Here is a 19,717-nt window from a genome sequence, read left to right as displayed (position 1 = left end):
TTTGGAATAACTGGCTTTTCCTTTGGGCTTGAAGATTGATGACGAGCTGATGCTGGCACCAGGATTTGCAGCTCCACCCAGCCTGGATTACTCAGGCTACCACCAGTACATAGAAGAGATGCTTCCTCCAGAGAGCCCAGTGCTGTATGGCCTCCACCCGAACGCTGAAATTGAATTTCTGACGGTCACATCCAACATGCTGTTCAGAACCTTGCTGGAGATGCAGCCCAGGGATGCAGTGAGCAGCGAGGAGCTGGGACAGTGCACAGAAGACAAGGTAGAGGGCCGCTTTGTCTTTTCTGTTGAGGTGTGTCATATGTACACTGATGCTCACTAATCCTATGTGCACAGCTGTGATTTCACCTTTGTGTACACACATAACCACTACCTCCAGCACTCCAGGATGCTTCCCTGGTAGCTCAGCTGGTAAAGAATCCACCTGCAGTACAGGAGACCCTGTTTTGATTCCTGGGTTGGGAAGATACCCTAGAGAAGGAATAGGCGACCCACTCCAGTATTCTTGTTCTTTCCTGGTAGCTCAGACAGTAAAGAATCCACCTGGGTTCAATCCCTGAGTTGGGAAGATCCCCTGGAGCAGGCCAAAGCTACCCTCTCTCCTTACCTCTGTCACCACAGATTAGCTTTCCCAGCATTTTAACTTCAAATACACGTGCTCAGACAGGATGTACTAGTTGACTAATGTCCACTCCTTTCACTACACATTACATTTGTGAGATTCATCCACATTATCACATGGACTGATGGTTACTTTTTGTTTAGTATTCTACTATGGTGGTGCTGATGGTTTACTCACTAAGTCATGTCTTACTCTTTGCGATCCCATGGACCGTAGCCCACCAGGCTCCTCTGTGCACGGGATTTCCCAAGTAAGAATACTGCAGTGGGTTTCCATTTCCTTCTCCAGATCTTCCCAACCCAGGGATCAAATGCACATCTCCTGCATTGCAGGTGAATTCTTTACCATCTGAGCCAACAAGAAGCCCAGTATTCTACTATGTAAATATATAATGTTTTATTTATTCCTTCCATGGCAAATGGGTGTTGGGCTTTTTCCTATCTTTTTGCTATTATGACTATCACAGCCATGAACACTCCTATATAACAATCTTTTGTCAGGAGACAAAGGTAACTCCCAAAGGTATCTTCTCATAATACTCATTCCTTTATACCCAGAGGTAGAACTGTTGGCTCAAGGGAGTAATGTTCAGCTTTGGTGGACACGCCCAAACCTTTTTCCAAAGTAGTTGTACTTCCCCCCAGCAGTGTGGATGATAAGTTCCAGTTGTTCCTGCTCCTTGGGGTCTTCTAAAGAATAATATTTCATTGTGGTTTTAACTTTGCACTCCCTCAGTTAAGGAATAATATTGAGCATTTTTCCTATATGCTTATGGCCATTTGGATATACCTTCGTGTGAAGTACTTGTTCCATTTGCTTGTCAAATTCTAATTTGGTTGTCAATGTTTATCTTATTGATTCGTATGAACTCTATTCTAGATATGTGTCATTAAGAATATGTATTGCAAATTTCTTCTCCATGTGTGTGGCTTGTCTTTCATACAGTATGATTTTGGCTCTGTCATTTTATGAGTGTCTTTTTTCACCTTTTCTTGGGAGGCTAGCATTATTCTTTTGAAGGAATTTATTGCTGTAGAATGATGGGGATGAGAAATGGACATCAAATAACTTTTTTACCTTTAAAATCTTGTTTCTCATTAATTAAAAACCTGAATTTTTAAAATTTTTCCCCAGTAAATTAACCTTTTTTCTTTCAAAAATTACCAATTAAGGATTCAGTTTGTGGGAACACAGTAAACATCAGATCTAATTATAGAGAGGTCCCAGGAACTTGCCATATTATTTCTTGAAATTTTTCAGCTATTTCTTGAAATAAGCCCATTCATTGAGACATTTTATAATTTAGATATTTTGAAAAGAGATGCATGGGAAAAATTCATCTATTTGGGACGATCTACAGTGTTAACAGGGACTTCCCAGGTGGCTCAGTGGTTAAGAATCCGCCCACCAATGCAAGAGACGTTAGAGATACGGTTTGATCCCTGGATTGGGGAGATCCTTTGGGGGAGAGCATGGCAACCCACTCCAGTATTCTTGCCTGGAGAATTCCCATCATCAGAGGAGCCTGGCGGGCTACAGTCCATTGGGTCACAAAGAGTTGGACACGACTTTCGTGACTTAGCATGCACACACAGCGTTAATAGCAGAAAGCATGTGAGGTCATCATTTAGTTCTGAGAGGGCTTCAATCTTTCCAATAAGGAAGCTGGTCATTAAATTTTTTTAAAAATGCAGAACAAATAAGGTAAAGCTACCTCAGCATTTCCTACCAGCAAACCAGCAGCCCTCTCCCAGGTACAGTTTTTGTTTATCTGATAGGTGCTATGGAAAGTGCTTTACAGATATGCCATTTGATCATCTACTGCCGTGTCCAACTCTCTGCAACCCCGTGGACTGTAGCCCACCAGGCCCCTCTGTCCATGGGATTTCCCAGGTAAGAATACTGGAGAGGTTGCCATTTCCTTCTCCAGGGGATCTTCTTGACCGAGGGATCAAACCTGTGTCTCCTACATTGGCTGGTGGATTCTTTACCACTGAGCCACCTGGGAAGCACTGAGCATCAGTACTGATACCAGGATCTCTATTTCGGAGAGAAACTTAGGTGACTCGCCGTGGTCACACAGCTTGAAAGAGCCACTGAAGGAAACCAGATTCTAGCCGAGTCCCAAAGCCATTATTCTTTCACCTAACTTCTCAATTGTACTGTTTCATACTCTCTACTGCTGCTGTAAATGAGCTCAAGATTTCAGGATCTGATAAATTATCTGCCAGGGCACTAAGGCAGTTTGCAAGCATCTCGTCAGAGCCCCAGGCCATAATCCAAGAAATCAAGGAGAGGGAAAAGCTGCCTGAGCCTTGAGGACAGGGAGTATCTTCCAGTCTTTTGTCATCTTCAGGTGTTCGTTGGTTTTGCAGTTCTGCAAAACTGCATTGTTAGAATAATTATCCACATCAGAGTACTATGTACATATGCTCGTCCTCAAGTGAATAAATCCTTCATTTCTTTAGGGCAACAGCTCTACAAGATAGGGGCTTCCTTCTTGTTGAAAATACCGATCCAAACTGCCTCCCAAATTTTTAGATGTGTCAGCTGCAAGGGCAGCATAGCAGAGTCACCAGAATTAGCTCAAGTTTAAGTGGCCTCTTTGGTTCGTTTGACTTTTCAAATAATTTGTTTTAATTAGTGGATTGCAAAAACGGACTACCCAAATATTGAGGTTCTCCATGTTCTGATCATGTCTTTATAAACAAACGAAATGTAGTTATGAGACTTCTTTTGCTCCCTAAATGCTAACAGTAAGTAAATTGTAAATAGTAACACCTCCCTGACTATACTGTGGGAGTTCAAGAGGGGAGGGGGCTGCATTGTTTGAGAGTGAGCTGAGCGGGTTGGTGGTGGTGCTGAATGGAAATGCAGAGACAGAGGTTTGGGTGATGTAGAAAAGAGCAGCTTTTACTGCTTTGCCAGGCAAAGGGGGCCACAGCAGGGTGATGCCCTCAAGTCTGTGTGTCCCTCCTGGATGGGAGAGGAGTCCTGCAGTTTCACAGAGCAGGGCACAAGCAGCTTGTGGACAGTTCTGATCGGTTGGCGTCAGGTGGAGTTTCAAGCATCATCAACCTTCTGGTTTCAACCAGCCCGGGGTCTGTGTTTCTGTGGTCAGTACTTGTCTTCTGGGGCAGGGGGCGTCTGCTTCCTAGAAAAACAACTTAGGAATATATGTCAGGCCTTTATCCATAACTTTCAGGGAGCTGTGAATTCAGTGATTCTGCCATGTGGCGGATTTATAGTCTAAACTGTTAGCAGTTTCCCAGTCCAACAGCTATTATTTGTTCACGTTTCCCAACCATCAGCTCTTGAGTCAGTATTTTACTTCAGAAGACAAGGACACAGGGGCCTGTATGTGGTTTCATTGGCTGTGCCATTCTGCCCAGCTCCTGGGAGTTGGTAGTCTTCTTTTAAACTCATTAGCAAGCATCTTTGGGAGCTGTAGTATATATTCTTAGACGTAAAAAAATAAGTGGATATACTGTCACCATGATCGAAAATGAAACAGAAAAGGAGCTAAATCTTTGTGTTTGTTCACAATTTAAGGTTAAGAATGTCTTGGATGACATTTTGGACAAACTTCCAGAAGAGTTCAACATGACAGAGATAATGCAAAAACACCCAAACAGAAGCCCCTATGCCCTTGTTTGCCTACAAGAATGTGAGCGGATGAACACTCTCCTTCGGGAAATCCGTGTGTCACTCCAACAGTTAGAGCTTGGATTGAAGGTAAGTTTAAAAGCGGGACTAGAGCAGGCTTCTCCACATGAAAACATCTTTACTCTGCAGTCTTCTTCTTCCCTGCCAGGGGGAGCTGACACTATCTCCTGACATGGAAGCCCAGCAGTCCGCACTGAGTTACGATGTGGTACCAGAAACCTGGAGCAAGCTGGCTTATCCATCCACGTACGGCCTGGCCCAGTGGTAAGCACCCACACCCTAGCTCGGCGCTGGTTTGGTTTTCTGAATTATGCCTCATAGGAACCCTAAAGATTGTGCTCTGCTGAGTACATTCAGCCGTAACTGCACACCACCACCAGTTTCATTTGAGTTTCCTCGGTAAGTTGCTTCAAAGGCAAAAATCAAGTTAGGGTCTTAGCAGGAATCGAATACTGCTTCTCATTGAGTGGCTGTCTGATCTTGGACAAAATACCTGACCTCTCTGTTTCAGTTTATCATCTGAAAAGTGATCAAAAATTTCCTCAAATGGCTGGGGGAGGCACCCTTAAGCTTACCCTCACCACATCTTATACCCTTATTTTTGAAGCCAGTGGTAACTAATGGCATTTCACAGTGAACTTCTACCCCAGTAAGCAGCAGATAACACTGCCTTCGCTGTGGGTAGACATGCCGCCGAGTCAGCTCCCTGAGGGCTGGTGCCAAGCACAGCGGGGCCTTGCGAGTCAGCACACCAAGTTTCACGAGGCTGTCTCTATGCCTGGCTTTTTTCACGTGGACATTTGTTGTCCTCACGTTCCTGAGTTTTTCTTGCATTAACCAGAATGCTACTCCAATCCTTGAATTAGAATGCCCTGTTAGAACTCCCAGTGGCTGCCCATTGGAACACAGCGCAAGGTGCCCCGTGGACCTGCCGAATGACAGGAAAGCATTGCGGCAGAGTCATGGGTTTCTGTTAATGCTTTGAATATCTAAAGGCAGACTTTATGCTTCCAGTCAAAAAGAATTTACCTTTGCACTTAAATTCCATGACAGTGATAACTTTAGATTTATTTCCACCAATCTTATCTTTTGGTTCCTAATTTCTATGAATTTTTCTTAGCCTCTTTTTTCCAAACCCTTCTAGCTTCTGTGAGTTTATCATATGTGTATCCCTGTACCATTTCTATTATTTCAGGAAGACTTGACACTGTAACATACACACTGGATTTTTCTAATGCACTGTAACACCAATACTTTTTTCTTCCGCCATTTTACCCTCCTTCCAGTCTGGAATTATAGTTAAACTTTATTTTAAACCACCATAATTTTATTTTTGTTTATGGTCAGGGATTATTTCCACTTAATAGCATGCGTCGATTTCTTTGCTGCTTTTTTCCAGTGCTTTAATTTTCAAATAAACACTCCTAATCCTTATGACTTAGGAAGAGCTACTACTAACATCTCTATAGACAACTGACATGTTTATCCCAAGACAATCCAAGTTTTAATTCTTTGATAGAAGTGGTTTATAGGTAATTTGTAAACATGATAAATACAGGAAAAACCATTCAAGCTTGTGTCATGAGATTCTATAATTTTAAGGCAAAAATACCTTTCAAGACTTACTTTTGCTACTGACAGACTGTCCCTTGGGGATCTGTTTAGGATACTTTGACAGAGTAAAGTCATCTGCAAAAAATGGCCTGTGGCTAAGTTTGACATATGTTTGAGAAAATGCGGTTGTAAAACTGCAGTGGTATGGAATATAGACCATTCAGAAAAATGTTAGAAGTTTGTAACATTGTATCTTACCCACATCACCGGTAAAGAGTTGTCATAATTCAGCTACTACACACATTCGAAAATAATGTCAGATGACTAACTGGAAAGCCCAGCCACCTATCTGTTCCCATCCCCACAAAGGGCATATCCGGAGACCCTGCCGTCACTACAGACACAGTAAGAACTGCCCTGCTGGACTCTCGTCCCCAAAGAGGTATTCCTGAGAGATCGTGTTTGCAAAACTTTAGGTAGTTCTGCTTGTTTTCCTTCCTCACCTTTTACATCTTTCGCATGGGGTCCCATTTATTTTTGATCCTAAAGTAAAAGTGAGCCCCTTTCCAGTTGGCGTAAGCTCAGGACGCAGTGGCCACACTGGGGCCATGCGGTCAGCACTGCAGGAGGCGGGAAGGGGAAACGGGGCTGAGGTCCTCTGAGCTGCTGAATAAGCTTGACTTCAGTCAGACTGTCTCTGGAACCTTCAGCTGCAGACGGCAGAGATGCCACTCATCACTGAAACCACGGCAGAGCAGCGGTAGGGGTCCCCTCTTCAGTGTGCCAAAGGACGAGGCACACAGCAGGCCTTCAGGGGTGTGTGGCGGGGAGGAGAGGGTACGCGTCTGAGTTCTCTCTGCCACCCTCACTCTTGATGAACAGTTTACCTGCAAGCAGAATTCTAGATAACGATGATTCTCCCTCCAAATGTCAGTGTTCTGTAACTGTGTTGTCTTCTGGCACTGACTATGGCTGGTGAGTCTGTGCATAAATACTTGTCATTCCTCTACATCTAAGTTACTCTCTTTGGGAAGTTTTTTAAGGTTTTTTTTTCTTAACTTTTAATGTATTAATGTTCTGTCATTTTTACCGATGTGTTTAGGTGTGGTCTCTTAAAAAGGCATCCTACTTGATACCGTGTGATGTTATAAATCTGAGTCCACAATTCTTTCCACCCTTTAAAATTCTTAGCCCTGCTTTTTTGAAAAAAGAAATTATTGTGGCAAGTCATGTAATACAAAACAGACTATATTAACCATATTTAACTGTACATTTCAGTGACAGTACATACACATTGCTGTGCATCTCTCACCATCACTCATCGCCTTCCTAAACTGAATCTCTATGTCCCCATCCCCACCCCGCCGTCTACCAGTGTACTTTCTGACTCTGTGGATTTGACTGTTACTAGGTACCTGGTAATATGCAGAATCAAACAGTACTTGTCTGCACCAGATACGTATTGGAATGCGTTTTTAAGGTTAATGCATGTCCCACAGATTGCATCTGCCTCCATGCCATACAGTAGGCTCTCACCAGCCGTCTACCTCATACAGAGTAGTGTACACGTCACACACACCCTCCTTGGCGTCCACGTTTCTTCTCTACGTCATGTGTCTCTGTTTCTTAGCCCTTCTTTCCTCAAATAGTGCCTTATCTTCGCCTGCCTGGACTGCCCTCTGTCAGTCTGTGTGTGTCTGTGTTCTGGTCAGCTGTCATTTCTGGCTAATCGTCATTGTATCTTTGTCTCCTATTCTCTTGTCTACTGTTTCTCCCCTGTATTAAAAAAATATTTAAAAAAAAATCACTCTCCAAAATCAATTTTTGGTTTCACGTTGCATATTTTGAAGGGAGGGAAAAACACTTGACCTAGTTTTCTAAAGTTTAAACATACATATTAAAAGTCTTGATTTTTAACATTCCTCTTCTTCCTGATTTTTGGGTTCCCTTCCTTCTGGTTGATTGGATTTGTGGGTGGTTTTTCATGCCATATAATCAGTTGTCTTTAGACTCAAGTTACAGTTTGGTTGATTATAAAAGTAATTTAACCCATTCGTTGTCAGAGGACTTCATAGGCGTTATTCTATGATCAAATGCTGCCTGAAGCTAACATAAATTTTTTTCCCTTTGTAAAAAGACTTCATGTTTTTTCCTGGCTTTCCAGGGGATTCTCTAACTCATTTATATTTCATTTTGCTTTCCTTATTATTCTGCCTTATGCTGTTTAACTTTTTGCTTTCATTTCTATGTCTTTTTGAGATTTTTTTCCACCTTAATTGCCTCACTTTTTCTTACCTTACCAGTTTTAACTCATATTCTTGTTACATATGCACTTCATTAGAAAAACTGGTTGCTGCAGTGTTTATCCTCTTTCACATCTCAAGCTTTTTTTTTTTTCTTTATCTTTGATTTTCCTGTTCCTTGCCTTTCTTCTTTGTGGCATCTATCTACAAGTATGTTTTCCCTAAACCAGCTATTTGGAAAAATTTAATATGGGGCAGAGCCCAGAGCCAAGCTGGTAGGAATTGTCTTTGTGAGCCAAGTTCAAGTGTGAGCATTTACCCTTTCTTCCAGGTGGTGGTCTGTGGGCATGAGGTCCTCATTGGGCATTAGGTCCTCATTCAGCCTGCTGCCGTAGGGCCCAGGACATGGCCATGCTGGCTGGGAGAGACCTCACCCTGGAGAACTGTCCCGCAGGCATTTAGGCTGGGCTTTCTGCTCTGTGCTCCATCTCCCCCGTTTTCAGCAGCCCTTTAAAACCTACCTATCAAGGCTTCTCCTGATTTTATGGAGGCTCACTTTTCCTTAGCCTCTGAGCTGGTTTCCTCACAGGGAGGTTTTAGATGCTCCCTCCCTAGGGTAATTGTTGTGCTGATGGAATGAGAGGCCATGTTGTGTAAACAGCAGTTTCTCAAACTACAGGCTCACGATGGATGGAAGGTGGCTGGTCCCCTTGATAACTGTTCCTTCCCTACTTTCAGGTAATTACTGCTTGTGTGGAGGCCACTATCACATGTTCTACTGCCCCTGCCGTTCCTGGGAACTCTGGTTGTGCAACTGTCAGCAGAGCCTTCCCCTGCCCATCCTCAGACACACAGGGATGCTGCCCTGTGCACCCCGCCAGCCCAGATCATATACGGCTACCATGGAGCGTCACCACATGTCACTGGGGGGGGGTCACCTGGAGGATCTAAGTGAAACAGTGGTTGAGTAAATAGAGTTAGAAACACTTGCCAGTGTTTCTAACACTTTAAGGGGACAGACGATTCTGTTACCTGGTCATCAGGTAACAGTTTCACAGGTTACCAGATTCTGGACCTCTCTACCACCCCTTTAGCACCCCCTCATCCCCAGAATCTAATCTTACTGGAAAGCTTTAGTACTGAAAGCACGTTTGTTTCTTCCTACCTTCTACTCCCCAGGTTTAACGACCTCCTCCTGCGATGCCGGGAACTGGACTCCTGGACACAAGATCTCGCCCTTCCGGCTGTGGTGTGGCTTTCTGGCTTCTTCAACCCTCAGTCCTTCTTAACGGGTAAGAGCTGGTATGTGGGGCAGCCCCCGATGCTGACGTAGCCGTGCCCCGAGCGGAACCCCAGCCTCGTGTCCCTGGAGCTGTTTCCCTGCTCTGGTGACCACTGCCCAGGCAGGACAGGAGCAGCCAGGCAGGTGGATGTGGGTCACGCAGTACCCGTCCTCCATCAGGGCCCACAGTCTCACGCAGCTGTGCTTGGCCACGGGAGTTGGCGCAAAAGCCAAAGCAACCAGCCAGCGGCACTCAGGCATGGCTGTTCTGCTAAAGCACCATCCCCAAGACCAGGGAGATGGTCTGGCCTTCGTTCCCACCCCTGCTCTTAGTGCAGCCAGGCAGGTAATGTCCCGAACACCCCATGGGACCAGAGCTCGCTTTGGGTGGATGCTCGGCTCACTGGTGGCTCCAGAGAATCTTAGGTATGTGGCTTCCTCCTGCTCACACCTGTCCCTCCTCCTCCAAAAGCGATCATGCAGGCCACGGCTCGAAAGAATGAGTGGCCACTGGACAAAATGTGCCTGACTGTTGACATTACCAAAAAAACAAAGGAGGACTACGGGCATCCCCCCAGGGAAGGCGCTTACCTCCACGGGCTCCTCATGGAAGGTAAGATGCCGCTAGGAGCACATGCAGGGTTATCACACTTAGAACCTTTCGCACTTGGGTTCAAGTTGGTATTTGTCCTTTGCTTATTAAGCCTGGCGGGCTACAGCCCAGGGGGTCACAGTCGGACACAACTGAGCAACTAACACACCACCCTACTCCATTTCTCACTCACACTAATGCCTATTTACCTCACTTCTGGCTTTCAGATAATTAAAATGGTAAGATGTATGTCCAGTGGGAGCCAAATCTGAAGGTAAAGATGGAACATTTTCCACTCACCCATGCATTCATCTTATAAAACGTTTCCTCTTCTCCTGGAAGGCTCTTGGAGAAAGTATTTCCAAGTCTCTGCCAAGATGCTCCTTGTCACTTTACAGACATTTAAACCGGTGACCTGAACTTGAACTAAGAGAAGGTGCAGTGGGAAGGGAACGTGGTGAACTGCACATTTCTTACACTGTCCACGAGCATGCAGATTCACCATTTTTTTTAAAAGAAAGGACTAACTAACTTGCTTTATTGGGTCTGGAGTCTCACAGAACCTGTTTTCATGTAAGTTTTACAAACCTTTTGAATTCAAATGATTTAGTTTTTTGTTCACAGCAAAGTTCAGGGGTTAGCACGGGAACATGAGTCTATGCTTACAGTGTCTGTGTGGCTCCCAGTCAGCAAGTAATGAACCTCCCTCCCATCTTGGCAAGGAAGCCACTGACACGCAGCGAAGTGACAAAACCAGAATATTTATTGCCTACAACAGGTAGAGAAGCGGTACCAACAGGAACATGGTTGTAACCCATGTCTCTCCTGCAGGAGCCAGATGGGACAGCCAGTCAGGAACCATTGTGGATGCCCGCCTCAAGGAGTTAAGGTTCGCAATGCCAGTCATCTTTGCAAAAGCCATACCAGTGGACAGACAGGAAACCCGACACACCTACGAGTGCCCCGTGTACAAAACCAGAAGGCGAGGCCCCCACTACGTCTGGACCTTCAGGCTAAAGAGCAACGACAAGACGGCCAAGTGGGTCCTGGCAGGCGTGGCTCTGCTGCTGGAGGCGTAAGGCAGCCCTTGCCCTGTTCCCCCGGGCGGCATAACATATTCTGGCTTATGTAACTTTTAAGAAGATTAAATGTGCATTAATTTTTTAAAACACCATCCTTGTAGAGAAGGGGGGACAAAAAGAAGCAAATGTAGAAAAATACGGGAAACCTATTGAAAATGTGTCCATTTCCCCAGTACCCCTCAACTCCCCCATCCTGCAACACAAAATCAGTGCAGCTCACGTTTTCATCAAAATTCCGCTGTAACTCAAAAAGCAATATGGCTGGAAGTCTCCTGGTCCCTACATGGGAGTGTAGTTTCTATAGATATTAAACAAAATCTCTAAATTAAATTTGCCTTTATATATTCTTTTAAAATATAGAAGCCACGGGCCCCAGGCAGCCGCCCTCTAAGGCCTCCAGTGTCGATAATGTGACAGTCTACTCTTGGTTCAAGTTTTAACAAAAATAAAATTCTAGGTCCATGGTTAATTGCACTTTGTAATTTAGAGGAGCATTCTTCAATATAAATGTCCCAACAACCCAGAGCAGCTTAGGCTATGGGGTTTGAACTATGGTCACTCATGATAAACTAAAGGGGGTGGAACCCCTGTAACGACCTGGCCTCCACTTACTGTCTGGGAAATAAAGAGCTGCGATGCTATGTTTCCTCCAGGACTTACCTGGAACTTCACTCCTTTAAACTCTGGTTTTTAATCATCTGCAGATGCTTTTAATAACTCAACATACAAACAGGCCTGTGTATATACAGATTCCTCTCCTATCTTCCTGAGAAATCTTTTGAAGCGTATAAAAACAATCTTTAAAAAAAAAAATATATAGCATTTAGCTCTACAAAGAATTTCTGTATAAAAAAACACACAACCATAAGAAATCTTAGGCACAAATGGCATGTCTTGTTCGAGTGCTCCATGGTGAGCGGGCTGGTTCGTCTCCTAATTGTCTTCCACCAGCTGCTTTTGTAAGCTGAGAAGAAACAGGAAGCATTAGGGGCACAGAGGCAGAGAGACAGCAGCATCCCCCAGGGCACCACACTCAAACTGCTCTCCCGACACAAGGTCAGTCTTCACTCCGGTCACTGCAGGGAGGCTCACCTCGCCCCAGCACACAGCACCCAAGCCTCTCCTCTGTCCCAGAGGGTTAGAAGAGCTCTTTGGCCTTCACGGTTTTCCCTCCCCGCCTTGTAGACTCCATTGTTATTCCTGACACACACAGACCCAGCACAGCTGACAAGCGAGGTGGCTTCTAAGAGTCAGGCTGAGATGAGGCATCCCAGGGCCCACCTAGACAGTCTTCCCCTCTCCCGCTCCCAGGAATCACACCCTCCGTTCTGATTTGTGAGGCTTACCTCTCCAGGTACTCCTTCACGTTGTTGTAACCGTAGAACTTGGCCAGGTGAATGAGGATGCCTGTGGCACAGCGGCCATCGCGTTTCCGGCAGTAACTGCAGTTGCAAATGCCCCGGCAGGGAGGGCACATCCAGTCCTGGGGGAGCAGAGCGGCCGCGATGCCCCGTTAGTGACAGGACAAGACGACGCCCTGATCAAGCCCGGCTCGCTCGGCCTCATCCCCAGTCCTTAGTCACATGAGATCAGTCAGCTAATCCTTCACCCTGTGACATGCACTACTGTCTCCTTCCTTTTGCCTGTTTCAAAAAGGCGCAGAAAGGTGGACCACTCCGATCACATGCCTGGGAAGTCAGCCCTGCTTTTCAGAGTACAGGCTTTCTCAGCTCACCTATTCGGAGCAGCAGTTCACATTCAGCTGCAAACTGGGGACAGTCTACTTGCCCCGGTCCAGCAGTGCAGTGCTTATGAGCACAGACCCTGCAGCCAGATGCCCAGAGTCAAGGGCACACTGCACCCTACAGGGCAATACACCTGCCCCCGGCCTGGCCCTGGGTAAATCCAAGGTGACAGTGCCCGACAAAGGGCACAGGTTCACCTGTACAAACCATGACTCTAAGAAAGCTGGGCTCTGAACCTGGAAGATGAAACTCTCTTTACTGTCCTGTATGTTGGTCAGCCTGTTCTTTCTAGAAGGAAAGTCTCTTTTGCATTTCTGCCAGTCTCAAGAGGCAGGAGGAGAAGAGAGTGGCAAGGGGGCTACACGTCCCTGACAAAGGGCCCCAGAGCCCCGGCGTCAGCTCGTTCCCTTCACGCCGTGACTCAGGACGAAGGCGCACACAGTCCCTACCGGGTCCAGCAGCGCCGACCTCACATCCTCCCCGTAGCGATTCCGCAGGCACGGCCCGCAGAACTGCCCCCGCACGCCCCCGCAGCTCTGGTTCCGACACACCGTCTTGGTGTCGATGGTCTTCTGCCGACACTGATGGCAAGTGTTACCCTGCGGGCGAAGGCAGCGAGTGGTGAGCACGGGGTGCAGAGGGGCGTGCCCGGCCTCTCCTCCAGAATCGAGCGTGGCTGTGTCTCTGGTCCAAACCCTGGCGCCCTCCGGTAGGCTGTGAGCACTCAGCCCTGGGGCCAGAGAATCCGGAAGACAGCCCGAGTAGGGAGCCTGGGAGAAACGAAATGATCAGGTGGGCAGAAGTGATGGGGGTGACTGGGTGATGATGGCAGACCCCCGGAGCATCACACAGCTCCAGCCCAGCTCCCAGCAATCTGGTTCCATTCAGGGTAAGACCTCCTGGTTTTAAAATGTTGGCAATTACATTGAAAACCTTTTAATGCTGTTTAAGACACTGTCCCATTATCTAAAAATGATGCAAAATACCACAAGCCATTCTCTACATTACCATTTAACAAACATTTAAAACATTTCCTACCTACAGAAGATATTCTGTCAAACTTTAGTTTCTGTTGGTTACATAAATATGTTATACATATATTTCACTATATTAATATATGGTAAATATATTAATTCAGTGTAAATATATTTCTATTGGTTATAAAAGCATTATTTTTTCAATGTTTAAAACATAAAAACTATCTACTTAAAATATAACAATTACAAATGTGATTTTCCAGATTATACCCCTGCTTGCTACCCCCCCCCCCCCAGAGACCTCTCTCCTGACGAGAATTACTGCACTAAGCCATCTCTGCTTGCCCAGATAAAGCTGCTCCAGTTCAGAGCCCACCTCCGAGCCCTGGGGAGACAGATGGCACAAAGGCCTAAGCCCAGACAGTTTCCAAGCAGGCAGTTCAGATACCAGTGTCTGGGAGCCCCCGTAAGAGCCACAGTGATGTGAACCAGCTGTTAGATTACTTTACCAGAACTTTATCATAGATCTTATCCCGCACAGTGATGGCCACGTTCTCCAAGTCCTCTTCAGTGATGTCCTCCACTGGCCGAAACGAAGACACACGGCGGCGTCGGCGGTGCCCCTGGCATTTCCCCTGCAAAAAGAGCCAAAGCAGAACTGGACATTAGATGCTTTCAGTGGTTAAAAAAAAAACCAATAAGCTTTAAACTCCTCAGAGCTCTAGGACCAGCGACAGTAACTCGGTCCCTCTTTTACCTCCCTGAAATCATTCATGCATTTAAGTCATTTGCTGAGCTCCTATCCTTAGTGCCAAGCTTCCTGGATGGCAAGGTGACACAGGATGACCAATCAGAAACTCAGGGTCCCTGCCCAATGGATGGCCAGCAGCTATAAAATCTGAGGACTGACCCACACTGAACAGCCACAAACAGGGTCCAGAGTTTCTTGTTCCAGACAGAAAGCTCTCAAAATTCCCCATTCCTAACAGAAAAACTGGGAGTCATCCTGTACATTCCCAAAAGCAAAACCTTGAAGCCACCCGGAGCCGTTATCACCTCCACTGGAGGTGAACCTGGGGTCCTAAACACTGAGCTGGTCAGTTTAGGCACAGGACAGCCTAAATGGCTTAAAGCTCAGAGCAAGTGCAAGCTCAAACCCGGGGTCCTTACCCAAGTGTGCTCACAGGAGCACCCGGGGCAGCTGGGAGCTCGGCCGTCTCAGCTCCCACAGACCTACCGAGTCAGCCCCTCGGCGCCCTCACCAAGCCCCAGAAGACCGTGATGAACACTCCTGCATGAGGACCACTGGCTTAGACAAAGAAGCATTGGTTCATTATAGTCGTAACATACCCCACTCACGGTCTTCCTTCTTCTGAAACCGTAAAACTCTTCTGCGAACTTGGCAGCTGACACGGTGAAGTTTTCCAGGGCGAACTTCTCGGGGGGCCGCGCACTCCGGGCCGGGTTGGTCCGCCGCGTGACCTGTCCCTCTGAGAAGGCCCGCCTCGCGGTCTTCTTCTTCTGCAAGGAGAGCACAGACACAAGCATGCAAGTGGCTGCTTTCCAGAATGAAGGCCATCTGGCCATGGAGTGTGTGTGTGTGTGTGTGTGAATGCTGGAGACAGTACATACAAGGAGATCGAGAGCCACTTACAGAAGCTGAGTTTGGGGTTCGGACTGGGAAGAAATCAGGCATCGAGTTCAATTCCGCCAATAACTGAGCAAGCTAAATTCAGAAAAAATAAAAGAGTCTTGCATAAATATTACTAAGTCTACTTCATCTAACAGGTTATCACAAGTCTTGGAGTTTGTAGCCATAAAAAACCGGAGTAGTTTACATAAGATCTGAAGAGTTGTTATATTTTTAACCTTGTGTAAAGATTTTTATCTCCAGGGTGAGATGCTGAAATTATCAGAGGAATAAAATCTATGTCTGTTCCTTATATATAAGGACCAGACATGATGAAAACTATCCTGGAAGGATCAAGGCCTGGAGCGTTAGGTTAGAATCAGGACTGAGCCACTAATTCCCAGTGTGACCCTGGAAGCTACCACTTTGCCCACCCAAGAAGTTTCATCATGTTCAAAACAGAAAATGCCCAACTAGACCATTCTGACAGTTACTGAGACCTCTAAAACACTGATTCTTCAAGCTGGTTAATTTCTCATCAATGTAAGTAATTTATAAAAATACTCCTAAAAATACCAAAACAACAGGCATTAAATGCCAATCAAACAGATGTATGGGTGTCACTAACAAAATCGTGAAGAACATAGCTCTCACTTTAAAGATGCAGAGATACAATCCTAAAACTTTTCCTTAGCTAAACACTACTATGTCTCTACATAAACTTTACCCAAAAGTAAAATTTATATTAAACTTTGTATTTCTTTAAGTAACTTATTAGACATATTCTAAAACTGCTTATACAGCATCATTATGCTTTTTTAAAAGAAAATAATAAGTATACCAAAATACTAAAAGTGTTTTGTAGAATTATTTTTAAAATTCTGTATATATAAAGTTATGAAGCAAACTAGTTACTGACCATATGAAGATTTCACTTTGTTCCGTGAATTTACAAAGTGATTCAGAACTCCTCGGGTGTTTTAATACCTAGACCCCTTTCATTTCTCCCCTGATATCTCCAAAGTGCAACAGCTAGGCTGAAAGCTGCCTGCCTGACCTGCACAAGTAACTGTTCTGTGGGCTTCAGGACACCCCTATTTACATGTTGCTACCTTTTGCTGGGAACAGGCCTTTTTTGTCTCTAAACCACTGCACATTTGCAACATAATTTGATCAACAGTAACTGGTGTGAGACCAGGGCACCCTCTAAGGTCCTAGGAGTCTCTTCCCAAACCAGAGCTAATCAGGCAAACTGCTGCAAGTCCAGGAAAAGAGGGAGAACCCACAAAACCCAGAAGCGGTGGCAGCTGTGGGGGGTGATGCCCCGGGAGCCCGGCAGCGGCAGCCAGGACGCAGACTCACCATGGCTTTGTTCTCCTTGATGTTCATGGTCCTCTTCAGCAGAGCATCCGAGCTCTCCTGGCCCTCATCCCGGGAGTCGTCCTCAGACTCAGAGGCAGAGTCTTCCCTTTCCTTCTCCTGCCGGCAGCTGGTCTTCCTTCCAAGAATCGCTTTTTTATTGTCCTGTAAACGTGACCCAGAAAACAGGGGCTCTGAAGAACCGTTCTTATCAGCTTTTTTTGCCAGTTTCTTGGTGGGGAACTGAAAGGCTACTCGAAGACCAATACTGCTTCTTCTAGGCCTGCTTCTTCGAGGTGTCGCCTTTTCTTCATCATCATCATCTTCCCCACTCACGAAAGATGCTTTACTGTCATCACTCAAATCTGACTCCACAAGCTAATGAAAATGAGAAAGAACAAAGTGTCTATGACAAGTCTTCACAAAGACACACACTTAAAACCACTCTATTTTAGGAAAACACTGGACACTTGAGTGCTTCCCCTTCCTATTGGTCATTCCCTCTGAACTCTTCAGTTAAATGCGCAAGTAGTTTGTTGATGGACAAAATCAAATAGCAGGCTACTTCACACTGTGGCCCAGACACGCACGCTGGCTGTGTGCCATTCAGAGCATCAGGCTGGAAGCAAAGTGCTGACCCGCTGAGTGGGCAATCTGGGAGCCCAGCAATGTGGGAACAGTCAAAGAACAGGGTGTGCATGACCGAAGCGGTGTGTTCAGACAGAGTAAGAGTGCTAAGTGAAAAACAAAATATCATTCTGCCCTAAGTAGCTGCAAGAAGATTCACGAAAAAAAGAAACAGAGGAGAGCTGACTTCATTTTCGTGAAGTGACCAAGGAGCAGGCAGATAATCCACCATCGGGGGCAGCGGGGGAACCGCGTCCCCAGGACACGCTGGGTCCTCTTTCTAGGGCAGCCCCTCCCCCTTTCTGTAACCCACAGAGCCAAGGGGTGCAATCGGACAGACCGCCCTGCAGGGCAGGCAGCTGCAGGCATCTGCCCAGTCAGCTTCAGGAATCTGCAGTCCCAATTTCATCTCCGCTCGGTGCAGCTCTCCCGTATTAAAACATAACTTGGTTTTACTCGGGAAAACACAGTAAGAATGGAAGGCAAGGTGACATCTCAGACGCAAAAGACTCAACAACTGCAGAGATGGGTTTTGATATTAAGACCCAGGTCATGGCCTGAGCATCTTTCCTTGACCACAGGCTGGACACTGTAGCTTGGGGAAGCCCTGTCAGGGGTTCCTGTTGTGAAGAGAACTTGAGAACACCACCAGGAGGAGGCCCGGGATTCAGTTCATGACTTGCTTCCTCCTCAGTGCCCAACCCCACTCCACATTCCAGCTGGACTCAAGTTAAAATACAAGGTCACAGGAGGGGAAAAAAAAGATGACATCCAAACCTTGGTGTGTGTATCAATGCACAACACACCAAGCAGACGTAAGATTACGATCTGTTTCATATCCTGCAGTTTCCACTTAGCAGCTATGGAATTGAGAATGGTGAGCTGGGTGAAGACACTGTTAGACAACTTCAGAGAAGTGTCTCCCCAACTGGCTTTATCCATTTATCGTAATCGTCACCTAACCCACCTCCACCTCTCTGCCAAGGACGTGGAGCCCGTTACTACAAAGAACCGAGGCGGGGAAAGAGCACAGTGCACACCAGCTGAGACTCAGGCCTGAGGGCCGACGCCACAGCTGTGGAGGGGTCGCATGTGGCCAGCGGGCCCCCAGACACCAACGCAGAGTCATACCCTGTCATCAAAAAGGTGGTCTCACCACTCCACGCCAGGGTGGGAAGGAGGCTGGGCAGGGAGGCAACAATGCCCGTTTTCTCACTGAATTTTAAAATAGGCAGGTGGACCTGCCCTGAGCTATGAGTTATATCAGAGTCAACACAAACTCTCACAATTCATCCCCTAAATGTATAGGTTCTGGAGAGGGGAGAGAGAAAAAAATTGACTTTTGCTTTCCCATGCTGGAAACAACTTCTTTGAACACCCTGACATTACTTCGCTAAAGACCAGAAGATAAACACGTCACTAAGAGTAGATGATTAAGATCTGGAAGGACCTCAGTGTCTTGCTGGCAAGGAACTGCAGACTTGCTGGCCAGAACACACGTAACTTCTGTAAAGAAAGCACGGGCAGGGGCTGGGGCCTACAGGCGGGCACACTCCGTGCTGCTATTCACGGGAAAAAACCATCATCAAGCAAGGCAGCCTACCATTAGGGCTTTCAGGCCGTAAAGGCCCCCGGGCCAAGATGAAGGACAAAACCAACCTACTGAGTACAGCGTATCTGACCATCTGCACAGGTTCCACGCGGGAGTGGTTCCCTGGGAACTCCTTAACATGACAAGCCTTAACCTCGCTATCCTTGACCTTGATACCACCGAAGGAAGTGGTGTGTTGACTTTCTGAGCTAAATGTGTGCTACTTTTCAGGTAGGAGAAAGCACTCTTATGCCTTAAAATCCAAAGGCCGTTCTTCAAAATTACCCTGACATTCAAATCTGGTTGGCAACAAACTGGCCTGAATATAGGGAATAAGAGGAAGAGATCAGTCAACAAGTCTCTTGATGGCAATGTGCTGAGGGGTTCCCTTCAGAATCAGGCAGGCCCAGGGCATCTGTATCAGTAAAAACCACAGTGATCCAAATCAAGAATGCACAGAGAGAACACTCATGTTTGTACCACAGCTAAATTTCTGCCAAAGTAACTCCAAACCCAAGAACATTGCTTACCGCACGACAAGAAATGACTTTCAGGAACTTGTTATACTCAGACAGACCCTCCTCTTTTCAGAGAGAAGAGGTGCAAAACATCTGAACTAAATTCTCCGATAAGGACAATAAGGGACGCCTGGGACATGCACCCCCAAACTCCAAAAGTACCTCGGAAAGAGAACTAGATTTTCCCTAAGAGCATAATGGATCACTGGACCAG

The 19,717-nt window shown here is 46.2% G+C and overlaps 2 protein-coding genes across 4 annotated transcripts in view; one reads left to right on the top strand and one right to left on the bottom strand.

Moving 5' to 3' along the window:
* DNAH11 (dynein axonemal heavy chain 11) overlaps nt 1-11,386 on the top strand; it is a 344,761-nt gene extending 333,375 nt beyond the window's left edge. Inside the window, exons 77-82 of the mRNA XM_070470248.1 lie at nt 35-277; nt 4,190-4,372; nt 4,452-4,567; nt 9,280-9,392; nt 9,855-9,995; nt 10,806-11,386. Coding sequence (XP_070326349.1) covers nt 35-277; nt 4,190-4,372; nt 4,452-4,567; nt 9,280-9,392; nt 9,855-9,995; nt 10,806-11,053 — 1,044 coding nt within the window. The 3' untranslated portion in view covers nt 11,054-11,386. The remainder of the gene's footprint in view (nt 1-34; nt 278-4,189; nt 4,373-4,451; nt 4,568-9,279; nt 9,393-9,854; nt 9,996-10,805) is intronic.
* The window catches only part of CDCA7L (cell division cycle associated 7 like), a 73,095-nt gene continuing 64,097 nt past the window's right edge, over nt 10,720-19,717 (bottom strand). For all 3 annotated transcript variants that reach the window (XM_020893053.2, XM_070470224.1, XM_070470232.1), the window contains exons 4-10: nt 16,771-17,145; nt 15,433-15,504; nt 15,129-15,299; nt 14,288-14,413; nt 13,251-13,400; nt 12,403-12,539; nt 10,720-12,020 (exon numbers count right to left, since the gene is read on the bottom strand). In XM_020893053.2, coding sequence (XP_020748712.1) covers nt 11,990-12,020; nt 12,403-12,539; nt 13,251-13,400; nt 14,288-14,413; nt 15,129-15,299; nt 15,433-15,504; nt 16,771-17,145 — 1,062 coding nt within the window. In that variant the 3' untranslated portion in view covers nt 10,720-11,989. The remainder of the gene's footprint in view (nt 12,021-12,402; nt 12,540-13,250; nt 13,401-14,287; nt 14,414-15,128; nt 15,300-15,432; nt 15,505-16,770; nt 17,146-19,717) is intronic.

Source organism: Odocoileus virginianus, chromosome 1 (genome assembly GCF_023699985.2).
Source record: "Odocoileus virginianus isolate 20LAN1187 ecotype Illinois chromosome 1, Ovbor_1.2, whole genome shotgun sequence".
Classification (NCBI taxonomy): domain Eukaryota; kingdom Metazoa; phylum Chordata; class Mammalia; order Artiodactyla; family Cervidae; genus Odocoileus; species Odocoileus virginianus.
This window is presented reverse-complemented; position numbering and strand designations above follow the sequence as displayed.